The 20,724-nt window shown below is 43.6% G+C and overlaps 1 protein-coding gene across 1 annotated transcript in view; it reads left to right on the top strand.

Moving 5' to 3' along the window:
- The window catches only part of LOC112261717 (fibroblast growth factor receptor-like 1), a 53,064-nt gene that overhangs the window by 27,822 nt on the left and 4,518 nt on the right, over positions 1 to 20,724 (top strand). The window contains exons 3-5 of the mRNA XM_024437302.2: positions 125 to 397; positions 20,007 to 20,093; positions 20,219 to 20,503. Of these exons, the coding sequence (XP_024293070.1) occupies positions 125 to 397; positions 20,007 to 20,093; positions 20,219 to 20,503 (645 nt within the window). The remainder of the gene's footprint in view (positions 1 to 124; positions 398 to 20,006; positions 20,094 to 20,218; positions 20,504 to 20,724) is intronic.

Raw genomic sequence — 20,724 nt, 5'->3', positions numbered from 1 at the left:
GATGAGTTAAGGTACTATGTGGTTTATTGATGTATATCAATGTAGTCTGTATTATATGTCTAGATTAAATGAAGACTGTTGTTGAACATACATATGGTTCAACTCAATTTGTGTGTTGCTCTAGGTCCTCCGTGGGTGTCTGAGAGGGTGGCCCACAGACAGCCAGTGCGCCTGGGGAGTTCCATCAAGCTACCATGCTCTGTGGAGGGAGACCCTCCACCCCTCATCATGTGGACCAAGGACGGCCGCAACATCCACAGCGGCTGGATCCGCTTCCGCATCCTCCGCCTGGGCCTGAAGATCAAGGAGGTAGAGGCCGAGGATGCTGGAACCTACGTCTGCAAAGCCACCAATGGCTTCGGCAGTGTTAATATCAACTATACCCTCATTGTCATCGGTAAGTAGAAAGGTGTCTTGCAGTCTGCTCTACATTACAGTATATTACTGTTTGCCAAGTAATACCATTCACCGTGAAATCACCTTTACGATGATGCTACCCAGAAACCATGTACATGACTCAAAACTTGCCATCATCTTTTGAGGAAACGATTTAGTCAGTCACTTAACTCTTCCGCTCAGGTCAAGATCGTGTCGATATGCAGATGTTAAAAGACAATACCATGCACCATGGATTCATGGCTCTGAAATAAGGGGATTTAGGAAAGGGGATTGAAGTTAGTCCCCTCCTCTCTTATATCTGTTATATCCTATACTGCTCAATCCCAAAGTCAACAGCAGCATGGGATGTTGTTTCATATTGCATCATCCTCGGTGACTCAAGCATATATTAACTTCTTCCCTATCCCCAGGCTAAACTCTGTATTGTTAAAGCAGAGGCTCTTTAATTCGGAATAGTCCAACAAGACACATGTTCACCTTAACATTAACCTATGAAGCCCTGTAAAGCATATAAGAGGACATGATGTGGTGTGCAAGAGTCAAGCATTTAAACTCTCAGTAAGTTAAGTCAAGCTACTGGTCACTGGTCTACTTCCTCCACTAAGGCCATAGTGCTGCTCTCTCTGCCTCTGTACATACAGTACAGTAGGATGGCTCTGTGCTTGAGTAGAGCGTGATGAATGAGAGGAGTGGAGCGTGAAAGCTCTGTTTAGTTTAATTACTCTAAGATGCCTAATTTGGTCCAGAGCCTCCTGCAGGGGAGGAGAGGGGAGAGCAGGGGCCGACTGGAGGAGCTGCTTCCTGGTCTTGTGATGGTTTCTCACACTGGCCTTGTTTTGGGGTAGAACTCTAATCACATAAATCAGATGAGGATAACAGTGGGGAAAGAGAATGATGTCCATTGTGTAGCGAGTATCATAGGGTCGGGATGCGGATCTGGGGAAATGTGATTCTAACAAAGTTATTTTTGCTCCTGTTCAATATGAAGTTGACTGAGATGTCAACAAGAGTGCAAAACTGTTGATTTTTCCTGGTTAGATATACACTATAGACCCACCAAGAGGAGGAATGTCAAAGTTCACACGAGTGTATTTCATCAATGTCATGGCTGTCTGCTGTACTTATAATACATTATTTTACTGTACATTGCTGTTACGTCATGTAAACTCTTTGCTGTGATAGTAATAACCTGCAGTGTCAGGTTGCCCACATGATTTACATTGGACCATGCTCAGTTCAGAAATATCTCTATGATTGCACAGTGCATAAATCATTGAGTCAGTCAATTTATCCAAATGATAGATAGCATATCTCTCCTTACACAGTATTGTGTGTAACTCACAACTGATTTATCTAGCTTGGCCTTCCTGTTTTTTATTTAACTAGGCAAGTCAGTTAAGAACAAATTCTTATTTACAATGACGGTCTACCCTGCCCAAACCCGGACGACGCTGGGCCAATTGTGCACCGCCCTATGGGACTCCCAATCACGGCTAAATGTGATGCAGCCTGGATTCGAACCAGGTACTGCAGTGACACCTCTTGCACTGAGATGCAGTGTCTTGCGCCACTCGGGAGCCCTGCACTATGTAATGAAAACTATTCTAGCCTTCAGTAGCGCTGAAGCAGGGTGAGATTGTATAAGATAACTTCAACCTGTTCAACCTGCCTGCCTGTATTACTAGATACCTACTCTACCTACTCCCAGGAAAGAGATGTTTTTTTTTATTAAGGCATACTGTTTTCTTATGTGTATTTTATTTTACTGAACAACATTATTTTCACCCTCTCTGATCTCCACCACAAACTGTTTGGCCTCGTTCTTCATACAGATGGAGTTCGTTCTGTTTTCCTTTCCCACCGTTTGTGGTGAATGCGTGACAACCCAACACTAGCCTCTCAGCAGTCATTGTACATCTCTGTTTTGTAAGACCACAGACCCCCCTTCTTCTCTCATCCATCATCCCAGTCTGGGACTGGCACACACCACCAGTTTGTTTGTTTTTAAAGGTAATTGTTCCATCAGGGGTGCAGTGCAGTCAGAGGCTTTTTGGTCTAGGGAGATTAGGGGAGCCTCATTTTAAAACATTTACAGGACTGAACATTGAGAGAACTGACAGCCTAAAAACGGTAGAATGGTCCATACTTATTGTGAGCGGCACTTTCCAATCAATGGTGAAATTATTGTACCTCTTGATGTGCCTAATTGTTAAACATCTTAATTGTGTTTTGTATGTACTCTTCATATAATTAATTAAAATGCCTTTATTTGTATGGCATGTTAAAAGTTTAAAAACTCCCCGATGAAGGGCATGCAGCCGAAACAAGTCTGAGTTTTAATATGAAGAGTGCCTTGGTCCTCCTTTCTTTTTGATGACCAATTGACCCCTTATACCAAAGAGCACATTCTGTCTACTGTTGTGTGCCTTAGCAGCGCTTCACTTCCTTCTTTTTTCCTACTGTGTTTTGTATGTAGTTCAATGCCTGGTGGGGAAGGCTGGTAGTGTCTTCAGAGAGGAGATTTATTGTAAATGGGAAGTGTAATACTGGCCAGCTTCCAATGTAGCTCTGCGAACAGTATCCATCATTTGAGTTTGTTTTTACTTGAGCTCAGAAAGAAAAAGATTAAGAAACAACTGCAGTCAGTTCAAGTGCTGTTCAGGGAAACAGTGGCGACAATATCCTGGCCTGCTTTCAAGCTTAAGGCCCGTAGTGACTTCTAGTCATTGCGCTAACAATAGTTAGCGATTGTCCTAGTGCTGGTTAGCAACTTCCTTCAAACTGCACGCAGAGACATAAAAATGGTATCCACAAGTTCATAACGGGTCTCATTGCCAAAATGTCAAATAGAACTTACCCTGAATATGGTTATTATGTTCTCAGAACGTAAGATATGAATGTTCTAGATACGTTTCATGGGAACATTGCAAGAACATTAATGTGCCCAGTTTTCTGTGGGTTAGGAGAATATTCTATCAGTGTCCCACCAAACATACACAGAACATGGTTGCCTTGTTCTCAGAACATAAGATATTAATGTTCTAGAAATGTTTCATGCGAACATTGCAGGACCATTTGTAGCCAAAGAAAAATATATTATACATCACGTCTTATCGTTGTCTAGCCAATCAAGGCCATGATTGGTGAACCACTAATCCATTCATTACTCTTTGTCTGTTGGCAAGATTAGGAATAGTCACAAACAGTGCATTTCAAATGTATGATTAGAATGTACATGTTCATTTATACGGTCATTATTATTCAACATGCCCTCACCTGGGATTCAACCTCAACCTCTTGGTTCATGGTACTCCAATCTTCCTGCTACGCCACCAGGTCCGTGTCTGGTGGCGTATTCTCATCATGGATTTGATTTATGCTGAAAAAAATAGATAAACACAACATGTAAAGTGTTGGTCCCATGTTTCATGAACTGAAATAAAAGGTCCCAGAAATGTTCGATATGCACAAATGGCTTCTCTCTAATGTTGTGCACAAATTTGTTTTCATCCAAGTTTTTATACCTTATAACTGGAACCACCATCAGAAGCTAGCCAGCTAACTAGCTACTAGCTAGTAGTCACTGTTAGCCACAGCTAGCGGTCTTCACCTTTAGCTGGCTTGATGGCGTAGCAGTTGGATGTATGTTTTTGTCTTGTCCCATCCAGTCCTGTGTATATATCGTTTTCTTTGTATATTTTGTCAGTTAGCGAGTGCTAGCGATCCTCACCGTTAACTCGGACATCGGCCAGCTTCAGCCCGGTCAATTCCTGCCAGTCTGCACAGCGTGATATCAACCCAGAGCATATCGGACTGCTTTTTCTCTACCACATCTCCAGATTCCTACCGCAAGCGCTGAACCTTTACACTGGATTATCACAGCTAGCTAGCTGCTATCCGAGTGGCTACTCCTGGCTAACGTCTCTGTCCAAAAGCAAGCACCAGTTAGCCTGGAGCTAGCCTCGAGCTAGGCCCATCTCCCAGCTAGCCAAAGAGGTCCACCAGCCAATTCTTGGGCTACAATAGCTCTTGTGCCAATTGGCCTGGACCCTTTATTGCCGACGCAGAGCCCCACCGATCCATCATGACTGGTCTGCCGACATAACCGTCCGAGGTGGTTTCAGTAGACTCTTCCGTTGCTATGTCGCTGGATGCCCATCTGCTAGACCCAGCCCGCTAGCTGTCTGAATCGCTGTGTCTCCAGCTCACCTAGCATAGCAGCGACTACGGAATTGGCTCCCTGACTCATCTAGTGCTACTCATTGGACCCTATGATCACTCAGCTACACATGCCTCTCCCTAATGTCAATATGCCTTGTCTATTGCTGTTTTGGTTAATGATTATTATCTTATTTCACTGTAGAGCCCATAGCCTTGCCCAATATGCCTTAGATAGTGGTTTTGTTACACCCCCCACACATGCGGTGACCTCACCTGGCTTAAATGGTGCCTCTAGAGAAAAAACCTCTCTCATCGTCACTCAATGCCTAGGTTTATCTCCACTGTACTCACATTATGCCTTGAATCTATTCTTCCGCACCCAGAAATCTGATCCTTTTACTCTCTGTTCTGAATGCACTAGACGACCAGTTCTTATAGCCTTTAGCTGTACCCTTATCCTGCTCCTCCTCCGGTGATGTAGAGGTTAACCCAGGCCCTGCAGCCCCCAGCACCACTCCCATTCCCCAGGCGCTCTCATTTGTTGACTTCTGTAACCGTAAAAGCCTTGGTATAATGCATGTTAACATTAGAAGCCTCCTCACTAAGTTTGTTTTATTCACTACTTTAGCACACTCTGCCAACCCTGATGTCCTAGCAGTGTCTGACTCATGGCTTAGGAAGGCCACCAAAAATCCTGAAATTTACATCCCTAACTATAACATTTTCCGACAAGATAGAAATGCCCAAGGGGGGGGAGTTGCAATATACTGCAGAGATAGCCTGCAGAGTTCTGTCATACTTTCCAGGTCTGCCCAAACAATTTGAGCATCTACCTTTTTTTTTAAATCCACGTTTCCAGAAACAAGTCTCTTACTGTTGCCGCTTGTTATAGACTCCAGCTGTGCCCTGGACACCATATGTGAATAGATTGCCCCCCATCTATCTTCAGAGTTCGCACTGTTAGGGGACCTAAACTGGGATATGCTTAACACCCCGGCCGTCCTACAATCTAAGCTAGATGCCCTCAATCTCACACAAATTATTAACCTAGCGTCCCACCTCGCCAACAGCCAGTGAAATTGCAGGGCGCCAAATTCAAAACAACAGAAATCTCATAATTAAAATTCCTCAACCATACAAGTATTTTACACCATTTTAAAGATACACTTCTCGTTAATCCAACCACAGTGTCCGATTTCAAAAAGGCTTTTCGGCGAAAGCAGAACATATCATTATGTTAGGTCAGCAACTAGTCACAGAAAGCATTCAGCCATTTTCCAACCAAAGAGAGGTGTCACAAAAAGCAGAAATATAGATACAATTAATCACTAACCTTTGACGATCTTCATCAGATGACACTCCCAGGACTCAATGTTACACAATACATGTATGTTTTGTTTGATCAAGTTCATATTTATATCCAAGAATCTCAGTTTACATTGGCGCAATGTTCAGAAATGCCTCCAAAACATCCGGAGAAATTGCGGAGAGCCACATCAAATAACATAAATACACAACATAAACTTTGATGAAAGATACATGTTTTACATAGAATTAAAGATGAACTTGTTCTTAATGCAACCGCTGTGTCAGATTTCAAAAAAGCTTTACGTCAAAAGCACAATATTCAATAATCTGAGAACAGCGTTCAGCCACAAAAGCAAGCCATACAGTTACCCACCAAAAGTCAACAAAAGTCATAAATAGCATTATAAATCTTCACTTACCTTTGCTGATCTTCATCGGAATGCACTCCAAGGACTCCCACAAGAAATGTTAGTTTTGTTCGATTACGTCCATATTTATGTCCAAATACCTCAGTTTTGTTCGCGCGTTTAGTTCACTATTCCAAAGGCACAATGCGCGAGCGCAAAATCCAGACGAAAAGTCAAGAGTTCCATTACAGTTTGTTGAAACATGTCAAACGATGTTTACAGTCAATCCTTAGGGTCTTTTTATAATAAATCTTCAATAATATTCCAACCGGACAATAGCGTATTCATTACAGAGGAAAAAGAAGGAACGGCGCGCCCGCATGACCGCGCAGTAAACAACTGATTGGCCACAGCCTGTCTACTTGTTGAAACAGCTCTTATTCGACTCCCTTCCACAATAGAAGCCTCAAACAACTTTCTAAAGACTTGACATCTGCTGGAAGCCTTGGGAATTGCAATCTGGCCCCATAGACACAGCATATTGGATAGGCAATCACTTAAATTAAACTACAAACCTCAGATTTCCCAATTCTTGGTTGGATTTGTCTCAGGTTTTCACCTGCCATATGAGTTCTGTTATACTCACAGACATCATTCAAACAGTTTTACAAACTTCAGAGTGTTTTCTATCCAATACTATTAATAATATGCATAAATTAGCATCTGGGGACAGAATAGCAATACTGCCCCCTGTCACCAAGAAGTTAAGGAACCTACCAGGTACAACACTAAATCCATAACCATGGGCACCCACTTAGACATCATCCTGACCAACTTGCCCTCTAAATACACCTCTGCTGTCTTCAACCAGGATCTCAGCAATCACTGCCTTACTGCCTGCGTGCGTGATGGGTCTGCGGTCAAACGTCCACCCCTCATCACTGTCAAACGCTCCCTAAAACACTTCAGCGTGCAGGCCTTTCTATAATCGACCTGGCACGGGTATCCTAGAAGGATATTGAGTTCTTCCCGTTAGTAGAGGATGCCTGGTTATTCTTTAAAAGTGCCTACCTCACCATCTTAAATAAGCATGCCCATTCAAAAAATGTAGAACCAGGAACAGATATAGCCCTTGGTTCACTCAAGACCTGACTGCCATTGACCAGCACGAAAACATCAACATGGCGTACTGCATTAGCATCAAATAGCCCCTGTGAAATGCAACTTTTCAGGGAAGTTAAGAACCAATATACACAAGCAGTTAGGAAAGCTAAGGCTAGCTTTTTCAAACAGAAATTTGCATCCTGTAGCACAAACTCAAAAAGGTTCTGGGACACTAAAGTCCATGGAGAATAAGAGCACCTCCTCCCAGCTGCCCACTGCACTGAGGCTAGGAACCACTGTTACCACCGATAAATCCACGATAATTTTTCTACGGCTGGCCATGCTTTCCACCTGGGTACCCCTACCCCTAAAGCAACTCGCCCAAGCCTCTCCCATTTCTCCTTCACCCAAATCCAGATAGCTGATGTTCTGAAAGAGCTGCAAAATCTGGATCCCTACAAATCAGCCGGGCAAGACAATCTCTCTTTCTAAAATTATCTGCTGAAATTGTTGCAACCCCTATTACTAGCCTGTTCAACCTCTCTTTCGTATCGTCTGAGATCCCCAAAGATGGGAAAGCTTCCGTTGTCATCCCCCTCTTCAAAGGGGGAGACACTCTAGACCCATACTGCTACAGACCAATATCTAACGTCTTCGAAAGCCAAGTTAACAGATCACCGACCATTTCGAAACCCACAGTACCTTCTCCCCTATGCAATCTGGCTTCCGAGATGATCATGGGTGCACCTCAGCCACGCTCAAGGTCCTAAACGATATCATAACTGCCATCAATAAGAGACAATACTCTGCAGCCGTATTCATCGACCTGTCCAAGGCTTTGGACTCTGTCAATCACCACATCTAAAATCGGCTTCCTATTTCGCAACAAAGCATCCTTCACTCATGCTGCCAAACATACCCTCGTAAAACTGACTATCCTACCGATCCTCGACTTCGGCGATGTCATTTACAAAATAGCCTCCAACACTCTACTCAACAAATTGGATGCAGTCTATCACAGTGCCACCCGTTTTGTCACCAAAGCCCCATATACTACCCACCACTGCGACCTGTATGCTCTCGTTGGCTGGCCCTCGCTTCATACTCGTCGCCAAACCCACTGGCTCCAGGTCATCTATAAGTCTTTGCTAGGTAAAGCCCCACCTTATCTCAGTTCACTTGTCACCATAGCAGCACCCACCCGCAGCACACACTCCAGCAGGTATATTTCACTGGTCACCCCCAAAGCCAATTCCTGCTTTGGCTGCCTTTCCTTCCAGTTCTCTGCTGCCAATGACTGGAACGAACTGCAAAAATCGTTGTAGCTGGAGACTCTTATCCCCCTCACTAACTTCAAGCACCAGCTGTCAGAGCAGCTCGCAGATCATTGCACCTGTACATAGCCCGTCCAACTACCTCAATCCCCATACTGTATTTATTTATTTTGCTCCTTTGCACCTCAGTGTCACTACTTGCACATTAATCTTCTGCGCATCTATCACTCCAGTGTTTAATTGCCATATCTTAATTACCTCGCCACTATGGCCTATTTTATTGCCTTACCTCCCTTATCTTACCTCACTTGCACCCACTGTATATATACTTTTTTCTACTGTATTATTGACGGTATGTTTGTTTATTCCATGTGTACCTCTGTGTTACTGTTTGTGTCGAACTGCTTTGCTTTATCTGGGCCAGGTCGCAGTTGTAAATGAGAACTTGTTCTCAACTAGCTTACCTGGTTAAATAAAGTTTAAATAAAACTTCTTCTTTTTTATATATATATGCTGGAGGGAACAGCTACAAAAGTATCTATATCCACAGCAAAACGAGTCCGATATCGACATAACCTGAAAGGCCGCTCAGCAAGGAAGAAGCCACTGCTCCAAAACCGCCATAAAAAAAGCCAGACTACGGTTTGCAACTGCTTATGGAGACAAAGATCGTACGTTTTGGAGAAATGTACTCTGGTTTGACGAAACAAAAATAGAACTGTTTGGCCATAATGACCATTGTTATGCTTGGAGGAAAAAGGGGGAGGCTTGCAAGCCAAAGAACGTGAAGCACGTGAAGCACGGGGGTGACAGCATCAGGTGACAGCATCATGTTGTGGGGGTGATTTGATGCAGGAGGGACTGGTGCATTTCACAAAATAGATGGCATCATGAGGAAAGAAAATTATGTTGATATATTGAAGCAACATCAAGACATCAGTTAAAGCTTGGTCGCAACTGGGTCTTCCAAATGGACAATGACCCCAAGCATACTTCCAAAGTTGTTGCAAAATGGCTTAAGGGCAACAAAGTTGGGCAGAACTGAAAAAGCGTGTGTGAGCAAGGAGGCCTACAAACCTGACTCAGTTACACTTGCCCTGTCAGGAGGAATGGGACAAAATTCACCCAACTTATTGTGGAAAGCTTGTGGAAGGCTACCCGAAACATTTGACCCAAGTTAAACAATTTAAAGGCAATGCTACCAAATACTAATTGAGTGTATGTAAACTTCTGACCCACTGGGAATGTGATGAAAGAAATAAAAGCTGAAACCCGCCTTATCTCAGCTTACTGGTCACCATAGCAACACCCACCCGTAGCACGGGCTCCAGTAGGTATATTTCACTGGTCATCCCTTAATACAAACACTTCCTTTGGCCACCTTTCCTTCCATTTCTCTGCTGCCAATGACTGGAACGGATTGAAAAAAAAAATATCACTGAAGCTGGAGTCTTATATCTCCCTCTTGAACCTTAAGCATCAGCTGTCAGATCGGCTTACCGATCACTGTACCTTTACACTGCCCATCTGTAAATAGCTCACCCAACTACCTCATCTCCATATTGTTATTTATTTTTTGTTCTTTTGCACCCCAGTATCTCTACTTGCACATCATCGTCTGCACATCTATCACTCCAATGTTAATGCTAAATTGTAATTATTTCGCCACTATGGCCTATTTATTGCCCTACCTCCCTAACCTTACTACATTTGCACACACTGTGCATATATGTTTCTATTGTCTTATTGACTGTACATTGGTTTATCCCATGTGTAACTCTGTTGTTGTTTTTGTCACATTGCTTTGCTTCATCTTGGCCAGGTCGCAGTTGTAAATGAGAACTTGTTCTCAACTGGCCTACCTGGTTAAATAGTGGTGAAATACAATTTTAAAATAAAAAGTTGTGGCATATCAAGAAGCTGATTAAACATCATGATCATTACACAGGTCCACCTTCTGCTTGGGACAATAAAAGGCTACTCTAAAATGTGCAGTTTTGTCACACAACACAATACCACAAATGTCTCAAGTTGAGGGAGCGTGCAATTGACATGCTGACTGCAGGAATGTCTCCCAGAGCTGTTGCCAGAGAATTTAATGTCCATTTCTCTACCATAAGCCACATCCAACGTTGTTTTTGAGAATTTGGCAGTACGTCTAACTCGCCTCAACCGCAGACCACGTGTAACCACACCAGCCCAGGACCTGCACATCAGTCTTCTTCACCTCCCGGATCGCCTGAGACCAGTCACCCAGACAGCTGATGAAATTGAGGAGTATTTTTCTCTGTAATAAAGCACCTTTGTGGGGTAAAACTCATTTTGATTGGCCTTTGCCCACATGACTGCGCCCCTGCCCAGTCATGTGAAGCCTTTAGATTATGGCCTAATGAATTTATTTCAAATGACTGATTTCTTGTATGAACTTTAACGCAGTAAAATCATTGAAATTATTGCATGTTGCGTTTATATTTTTGTTCAGTATGCTTATTTCAGCAATTGAAGGACTTTCTGTATAGTTGTCAAAGGTTTAAGATGTTATATTTAACTAGGCAAGTCAGTTAAGAACAAATTCTTATTTACAATGATGGCCTAACCCGGACGATGCTGAGCCAATTGTGCGCCACCCTATGAGACCCGCAATCATGGCTGGTTGTGATACAGCCTGGAATTGAACTAGGCTCTATAGAGACACCTCTAGCACTGAGATGCAGTGCCTTAGACTGCTTCACCACTCGGTCTGATAACCAACCCCACTGGGCCATTTGGCCTAGATGCCCTGGCCAAGGAGTGGCAAAGGAGAGGCTATACGCCTTCCCCCTGATCCTGCCGATTCCAGCGACTAGACAGAATCAGGGAAGCGGGCTACCAGGTCCTTCTGATTGCCCCGAGATGGCCGAGACGCCACTGGTTTAGCACAATACTGTCACTCCTAGTGGGGACAGAATGGGAACTACCTCGGAGGCCGGACCTATTGTCACAGGCGGAGGGCACATTGTGGCATCCTAATCCCTCCCACCTGCAGCTGTAGGCCTGGCTGCTGGCCCTGGTCTGGTTTAGATTTTGAGCCCTCTGTTGTTAACATCTAACAGCCAGGGCCCTTTCCATCAACCTATGACACGAGGTGGCACTTGTTTTGCCAGTGGTGTGGGGAGCAGGGTGTTGCTCCAGAATCTTGCGGCATAAGAACTGTGCTCCAGTTCTTGAGGTCTTTGTTTGATGATGCGCAGCAGCCATTTCAGCATGTCAGGATGAAGAGCAGGATGGGCCGCTTGGCAGCCCAGTCCCGGGTAAAGCAAGCTCTACTCTGCTGCCTAATCCGGCCTTCCTACCAAAGGTTCTGCTCCCAGGTCACGTGAACAGGGAAATGGTGCTAACAGCCTTATCCACCTCCATGCCCCCTGGGGCTCATGATATTGATGTACACGATCTGTGTCGTGTACGTCAACATGTACATGACACAGCAGCCCGATGAGTTCCCGGAGGACACTGGTGAGATCTACCAATGATCTCCTTGTCTGGGAGAATCATGGCCGCAACAATGGGGTCCATGATAGTGTACTGGTCCAGTCCCAACTCCTCAGCCGAAGACATGAAGTTCCAGTGCTTTCACTGGCTTGAGACATGGAACCTTGAGTTCACCTTAGCCCAAGTTGACGCAGTTCATTGGAGAACTTGGAGCACTGAGGAATGTACAGTGCATTCGGAAAGTATTCAGACCCCTCCACTTTTTCCACATTGTTACATTACAACCTTGTTCTAAAATGTATTCAATTGCTTTTTCCCTCATCAATCTACACATAATACCCCATAATGACAAAGCAAAAACAGGTTTTTAAGAAATGTTTACAAATTTATAACAAAAACGTATCACATTTACATAAGTTTTCAGACCCTTTACTCAGTACTTTGTTGAAGCATCTTTGGCAGTGATTACAGCCTTGTGTCTTATTGGGTATGATGCTACATGCTCGGCACACCTGTATTTGGTGAGCTATTTTCAGTTCTCTCCAGAAATTTTAGATCAGTCCGGGCTCTGGCTGAGCCACTCAAGGACATTCAGAGACTTGTCATAAGGCCACTCCTGCATTGACTTGGCTGTGTGCTTAGTCGTTGTCCTGTTGGAAGGTGAACTGTCACCCCAGTTCTGAGTGCTCTGGAGCAGGTTTTCATCAAGGAGCTCTCTGTACTTTGCTCTGTTAATCTTTCCCTTGATCCTGACTAGTCTCCCAGTCCCTGCCACTGAAAAACATCCCCACAGCATGATGCTGCCACCACCATGCTTCACCGTAGGGATGGTGCCAGGTTTCCTCCAGACGTGACACTTGGCATTCAGACCAAAGAGTTCAATCTTGGTTTCATCAGACCAGAGTCTTGTTTCTCATGGTCTGAGAGTCCTTTAGGTGCCTTTTGGCAAACTCCAAGTGGGCTGTCATATCCTTTTAATTGAGGTGTGGCTTCCGTCTAGCCACTCCACCATAAAGGCCTGATTAGTGGAGCGATGCAGAGATGGTTGTCCTTCTGGAAGGGTCTCCCATCTCCACAGAGGAACTCTGGATCTCCCTGACCAAGGCCCTTCTCCCCGATTGCTCAGTTTGGAAACAGGATGCACCCGAGCTCAATTTCAAGTCTTATAGCAAAGGGTCTGAATACCTATGTAAATAAGGTATTTCTGTAAAAAAAAAAATTGAATTAGAATAAGGCTGTAAACGTAACAAAATGTGGAAAAAGTGTTAGGGGTATGAATACTTCCCGAATACACTGTACACTCTGCCCAGGCTGGTTTAATATCTAGAGCGTTCAGAATCCTAGTGCTCCTGCACAGAGCCCTGACCTCAACCCCATCAAACACCTTTGGGATGAATTGGAACACCAACTGCGAGCCAGGCCTAATCACCCAACATCAGTTCCTCACTCAACCTCACTGATGCTCGTGGCTGAATGGAAGCAAATCCCTGCAGCAATGTTCCACCATCTATTTGAAAGCCTTCCCAGAAAAGTAGAGGCTGTTATAACCGCAAAATAGGGACCAACTCCATATTAATGCCCATGATTTTGGAATGAGATGTTTGACTAGCAGGTGTCCACATACTTTTGGACATGTAGTGTATGTCTTATAGAACATATAATCTGCATAACACCCCTTTAATAGTATATCAGGTGTAAGCATAAAGTAGTTCTGTTCTCAGGGCTATATGTGAATTAAATAATAATTTATTCTAGGGATATCAGAATATATTTCGGGAAATTCCACTCACAATCCCCAAAAGGTATGGATGTGAGAAGCCAAACTCAACTGCTACAGTAATAGACCGTGTGAGAATAGGTCCTGAGAACTGACTGGCAAACTCTCGCGAGATTAGTGAGGCGCGAGTTTTGAATCTCACTCCGGAAACAGCTGCACCTCGAGCCAGTATGAAAGAATGCTAACGAGGATGCGAAGAGCAACGGTGTTTAGCTAGAGAACACCCAATCTCACCTAGCCTGGGTAGGCTCGGTACCCAGCCTCAATCTCCAGAGAGAAGAGGCTAACGTCCAGCTGAAGCTAACAAGTAACGCAATTCGCAGTGAGACAACTAACGTTTAGCCTCGCGCCGGGAACAGGTTTGCCCAAACACATCACCCTGCTTCGTAGCACGGTGTCGACCTGTAAGAAAACAGTTAAGACAAAAAGACACTGCAGAGCAATCATAGGAGGAGCAAGCTTCACCCAAAAAGGAATATACTCTACACTCAAAACTAACCTACGGAGTCTTCTACATCCACTTCTCGCTCACTCGCGTAGCGGAGGGAAGATAAGAGGAAGTGATGCTCCTCGCATCACACACGTGGTACAGAATTACTTTGAAATTAATATCTAACTCATCCTGCCGCCAGTCGGAAGGATAACCAATTGAGTGACTAGCATAGTCCCTCAAGCGAAATCGAACAAAAAGATGATAGCTGAGCATCTCAAAGGAAAATCTATCTAGAATTCTACCGATTCCCATCTTTCAATGAGAAACGCATTTTAATTAGATCAGATAAGTGTGTTGTAACTGTTTTCAAATAATTACATTAACATACTGTGCCAACAGCACTAATGACGAACAACCTAACCAATGTCCTGGGAGAGTACAGTTAGGCTATGTCCAAAAGAAACCATAAAACCCCATAAACAACTTGATAGGTGTAAGCAATAGGATCAGCTCTGTTAAAAGTACACTCAAGAAAAACCTGTATTGATCATAGTGATTCAGGAGTATCGTTAAAACAGGTTAATATGCCCCACGAACATTAGAAAACAATAAGGAAGTAAAAACAATTAGTAAATCAAATCAATGATGAGAGAATAGTCTAACTGATAACTGAAACAGACATGGTGGCATAGCAGGAGGATCTGAATACCATGAACCAAGAGTTTGTGAGTTCAAATCCCAGGTGAGGACATGTAGAATAATAATGACTGTACAAATGAACATGCACATGTATGTCAAATATGTAAGTTGAAAACACTATGTTAAAAGTACTGTGTGAGTTCCTACCCTTGCCTACAAGACAAAGGAGATTATTGTGGACGACAGGAAAAAGAGGACCGAGCACCCCCCATTTTCATTTACAGGGGCTGCAGTGGAGCAGGTTGAGAGCTTCAAGTTCCTTGCTGTCCACATCACCAACAAACTAACATGGCCCAAGCACACCAAGACAGCCGTGAAGAGGGCACGACAAAACCTATTCCCCCTCAGGAGACTGAAAAGATTTGGCATGGGTCCTCAGATCCTCAAAAGGTTCTACAGCTGCACCATCAAGAACATGCTGACGGGTTGCATCACTGCCTGGTATGGCAACTGCTCGGCCTCCGACCGCAAGGCACTACAAAGGGTAGTGAGAACGGCCCAGTACATCACTGGGGCCAAGGTTCCTTCCATCCAGGACCTCTATACCAGGTGGTGTCAGAGGAGGCCCTAAAAATTGCCAAAGAATGTTCTCTCTGCTAACACACGACAAGCGGTACCAGAGCGCCAAGTCTAGTAGGTCCAAGAGGCTTCTAAACAGCTTTTACCCAGAAGCCATAAGACTCCTGAACATCTAGTCAAATGGCTACCCAGACTATTTGCAGTGTGTCTAGAACATTCATATTGTATATTCTGCAGTGGTGGAAAAAGTACCCAATTGTCATACTTGAGTAAAAGTAAAGATACCTTAATAGAAAATGACTCAAGTTAATGTGAAAGTCACCCAGTAAAATCCTGCTTAAGTATATTTAAAACAAAATACTTAAAAACTTTTACTCAAGTATCAAAAGTAAATGTAACAGTGTCTCCTGACCCCTCCTGTCTCAGCCTCCAGTATTTATGCTGCAGTAGTTTATGTGTCGGGGGGCTGGGGTCAGTTTGTTATATCTGGAGTACTTCTCCTGTCCTATTCGGTGTCCTGTGTGAATCTAAGTGTGCGTTCTCTAATTCTCTCCTTCTCTCTTTCTTTCTCTCTCTTGGAGGACCTGAGCCCTAGGACCATGCCCCAGGACTACCTGACATGATGACTCCTTGCTGTCCCCAGTCCACCTGGCCATGCTGCTGCTCCAGTTTCAACTTCCACCTGACTGTGCTGCTGCTCCAGTTTCAACTGTTCTGCCTTATTATTATTCGACCATGCTGGTCATTTATGAACATTTGAACATCTTGGCCATGTTCTGTTATAATCTCCACCCGGCACAGCCAGAAGAGGACTGGCCACCCCACATAGCCTGGTTCCTCTCTAGGTTTCTTCCTAGGTTTTGGCCTTTCTAGGGAGTTTTTCCTAGCCACCGTGCTTCTACACCTGCATTGCTTGCTGTTTGGGGTTTTAGGCTGGGTTTCTGTACAGCACTTTGAGATATCAGCTGATGTACGAAGGGCTATATAAATAAATTTGATTTGATTTGATTTGAACTGCTAACATATACTTAAGTATCAAATGTAAAAGTATAAATCGTTTAAAGTGACTTATATTAAGCAAACCAGACGGCACCATTTTTTTTTTTTTTTTTTTAAATTTACAGATAGCCAGGGGCACACTCCAACACTCAGCCATAATTTACAAACGACTCATGTTTAGTGAGGTAGTGAGGATGACCAGGGACGTTCTCTTGATAATTGTGTGAATTAGTCCATTTTCCTGTCCTGCTACGAGTACTTTTCGGTGTCTGAGAAAATGTATGGAGTAAAAAGTAAAGCATTTCTTTAAGAATGATGTGCAGTGAAAGTTGTTAAAAATATAAATAGTAAAGTAAATTACAGATACCCCCAAATGTTTTACTTTACTTTACACCACTGATATTCTGAGAACATGACAACCATGTTCTGTGTATGTTTGGCAGAACGTTGATGGAATATTTTTCTATATCCTCAGAAAACTGGACACATGAATGTTCTTGCAACGTCACATAAAGCGCATTTAGAACATTAATATAGAGAACATTGTAACCACATTCTAGATACGTTCTGCCTGACATGGAGAGTGTTCTAACTTTAACACCAAAACATGCTAAAAGGGTTCTCAGAAGGTTTTTGCTAAAAGAGAGAATGTTTCCCAAATGGAAAATTGGACACTCAAACTAAGGGAACATTAGGTTAACATTACAAAAACATTTTCTCTCCATAGAATTGTTAGTTGGGTATCCCAAGAATCTGGTCAACCAGTGCAACATGGCACCTCCCCAATCCCCCCAGCTGGCTGTTTGGGGTGGTCTCCTGACAACTGACCCCCCTCATCCCTCCCATACACCCCCAGCTCCACCCCTCCTGCTGCAAGACTTGGACATGACTGCCACACTGAAAGACAGCCAAATAGATACATTTTACAAGTTGCACAGTGTAAAGCTTATATTCTAACACAGTGATTGCACAAACCATGTAAACAAAGAGGAGATCATGGTAGCCTTCATTTCTACATGAACACTTTAAATATCTATAGTACAGTGGTAGCGATAGTAGTAGTGATAGTACAGACTTTGTTGTCTGTTCAGATACACTGCATTATGTGTGGCTGATAACATATGGTGGTTGTTTGGAGGTTTCCAGAGTGTGGTGATGTAAGGCCACTTACTCCTTACTTTCTCTGGACATGAGAATGTCCCCAACAACATCTGGAACTCATTGTGACACACAGAATGATGGGGCCTTTTCCTTTGATTCAGTTGAAGCTCAAGGCCAGGGGAGTGAGAGTGATCTATTTCCTGTGGCTGGATTTGTGAATGAAGAGGAGACAAAAAGGGGAGCGCACCAGACCCAGTGATACAGTAGACTACAGAGACAGTTTGAATGGATTCAATTCACTTCAGTTGTTGTTAGCCATTTACTTTGCCTGCCTTCCCAACAGTATCTCTGTAACCGAATATGCCTGGGTGTGTGGGTATTTGCCTTTCTCTCCCATCTCAAAATGTACAATTGTACTGTATTTAGAATGTATTTTCCATTCTGAGGATACAATTGGAATACAAATGCTTTATCCCTTAAATGTTGTGCCCTGCAAAACCCTAGTGGATTGTTGCTCTTAGTTGCTATTTGATCAGGGAGGATGGGGCCCCTCTCAAGAAGCGAGAGGGGACACAAAAAGGACTGACAGGGAGTCATCCAAGTCCTGTCCTTTTAATGATAATTGTATTTTTCAGTATTCCAACAATAACAATTATGTGGTAGCACTGCCTCCCCCCAGTCTCTGGGTCCGGTGAGCCAACATTGTGTAAAGACTATAGCAGCCTGGGATAGTAGTATAGGCCTAGAGTCATAAAGGGTGCCATTGTTTCTAAGACCTCCAAAAAATAGAGAGGAAGTAGATTCAGGAACAAAGAAAATGTGAAAAGAAAATCCCGGCAGTGTGGGACTGTGTTCTATTTAGATTTGGAGGTTCAGGAACCGGGAGGAATGTGGAGAGCCCAAGTGAGCAACAGAGAAATATTTCTTCCAATGGAGGCTGTTTTTTTTAAAGGAATGGGTTATTATAGTTGGCCAGTTAAAGCCCTTAAATAGCCATGACATCATGGCTGGGGCTGGTGCTGGTGCTGGAGGGGAGAGACAATGGAGGGTTTGTACCCGAAGAACTCTAGAGAGCTTTGGGGAGAGTCGGAGGGCGGCTAGAGTGGGGGGTTAGAAGCCACATCTGGTCTCTACCTGCCCTATTCAAACGCGGAGTGGGAATCAAGTGTTCCAAACTGCATTTGGAGACATTTTACTGGTGGCTACACTGAGCTCAAGTTCGGTACAAGGTGCATGACTTTGCTCATATTTGTACTGTGCACCTTCATATTTATGAAATATGCCTTATGAAACATTTTTTCTAAGTACTGTAACACATTCACTAAACTTATGAAATGTGTTTGACGTCAATATTACAATTAAATAGCGGAAACATTTGAGTCTGAAGCCTCAAAAATGACAAACTCAGCGCTGGAATATTGGAAAAGATTTGAATGTTTGTGAATGACTAATACCATGAAGTGCACTAGAATCATGTGTAATCTATCTGACGCTCTGCTTTGGTTGATCTTCTATAATCAGTCATAATGTTTGGTATTCCAAATGGTAGTAATTGGCATGGAACTTAATATGCACCATAAATTAATCAATGTCTACCTCACAAAGTAGATATGCATTACAAACAATCTATTATGTTTCACTGATTATATTTTCACTAAGCCATGTCTCAGCTCCACCACATGAAGTCAGTCAGTCAGTCAATGACATCAACTCCACAGCTGTCTCCCAGAACTGCACTTATGAAAACTGATCATATTACTCCCAAATGTTACAGCGTGTGACCTTAGCATGCACCCCCTCAGTGTATCCTATCTAGAAATGCTAAATTTACTCAGATGGAGTCGTGTTTTACTGTGCCTCTTTGGCTGGGGGCGCTTTGTCTTTGTCAAGTGGGCCGTGTCAATGACATTGTAAAAAGTGTGAAACAAATAGCATTGAATTCAACTGAATTTTTCCCCCCACTGTTTGTTGAACCCTCTGCTTCATACTTGTGTCCTGGGTTAAAGGAGCAGTAAAACAGAGACTCTCACTAACAACCAGTGTCTACTCCATAATAACAACTTCATTGATAGTGATCAGATGCTGTTTTTGAATGCGAATTGATTATATAAATCGTTTACAAACTTTGAAATAATCAAGACAAACACCCATCTGAGATTAGAACTAGTAAGGAACTCTAGTTGATATTAGCCCAAACGGCCACAGAAGCCTTCACCACTAGTGAAACCCTAATAGGCTTACCTCATAATCTCTGTCATCACCCTCTGTTAAGACCTCGAAGGCCTTTTTTGTGTGCCTATTGTGCATAACGATTATACCATGTTAAATTCTATGTTGAAAAGTCTGCATCTTTTGCCCGCAATGATAAAAGGTTATTTTCTCTCACAGTGATATGTTCTGTCCCCTTTCCCTTACAGATTACTCTGGCGCTGATAAGACTGGGCCAGGGGTCCCTGGTGGGGTGGACTCAGAGTATGGCCCTGACGGCCTATCAGGAAAACTAGGTAGGATCATAAAAAAAGTTACATTACTACAGTTAATTGCATTACATTGAGTCTTATTTCATGATTTTCGTATCCATCTCTGCAAGGTATTAAACCCAAAACTCTCCTTCCTCCTTTTCCCAAAGTTCGTCCCCGTTTCACCCAGCCTGCTAAAATGAGGAAGCGTGTGATCGCCCGGCCCGTCGGGAGTTCTGTGCGGCTGAAGTGTACGGCCAGCGGTAACCCTCGGCCAGACATCGTGTGGCTGAAGGACGACAGGCCACTGACGGAGAGTGAGGTGGGCGAGGGGCGCCAGAAGAAGTGGACCCTGAGCCTGAGGAACCTGACCCCGGAGAACAGCGGCAGGTACACCTGCAGGGTCTCCAACCGAGCCGGAGAGATCAATGCCACCTATAAAGTGGAGGTCATACGTAAGTATCAGAGAGTCACAGAGGTCAGAGTCATAAATACACTTAACGAGCCAGTCCACCTGGAAAGATCTCATAACTAATGTATGTGGTAGAATCCTCGGGGGAAGGAACCAGATAATAATGTAGTATATATCACAGTCCTTCAGACCGAGTTCTATGGATGTTGTGATAATGATCATTTTTGGCTATCATGGATGAAAATCAATCTGGTCAACATTGGT

This window comes from Oncorhynchus tshawytscha, linkage group LG11, assembly GCF_018296145.1.
Source record: "Oncorhynchus tshawytscha isolate Ot180627B linkage group LG11, Otsh_v2.0, whole genome shotgun sequence".
Taxonomy (NCBI): domain Eukaryota; kingdom Metazoa; phylum Chordata; class Actinopteri; order Salmoniformes; family Salmonidae; genus Oncorhynchus; species Oncorhynchus tshawytscha.
This window is presented reverse-complemented; position numbering and strand designations above follow the sequence as displayed.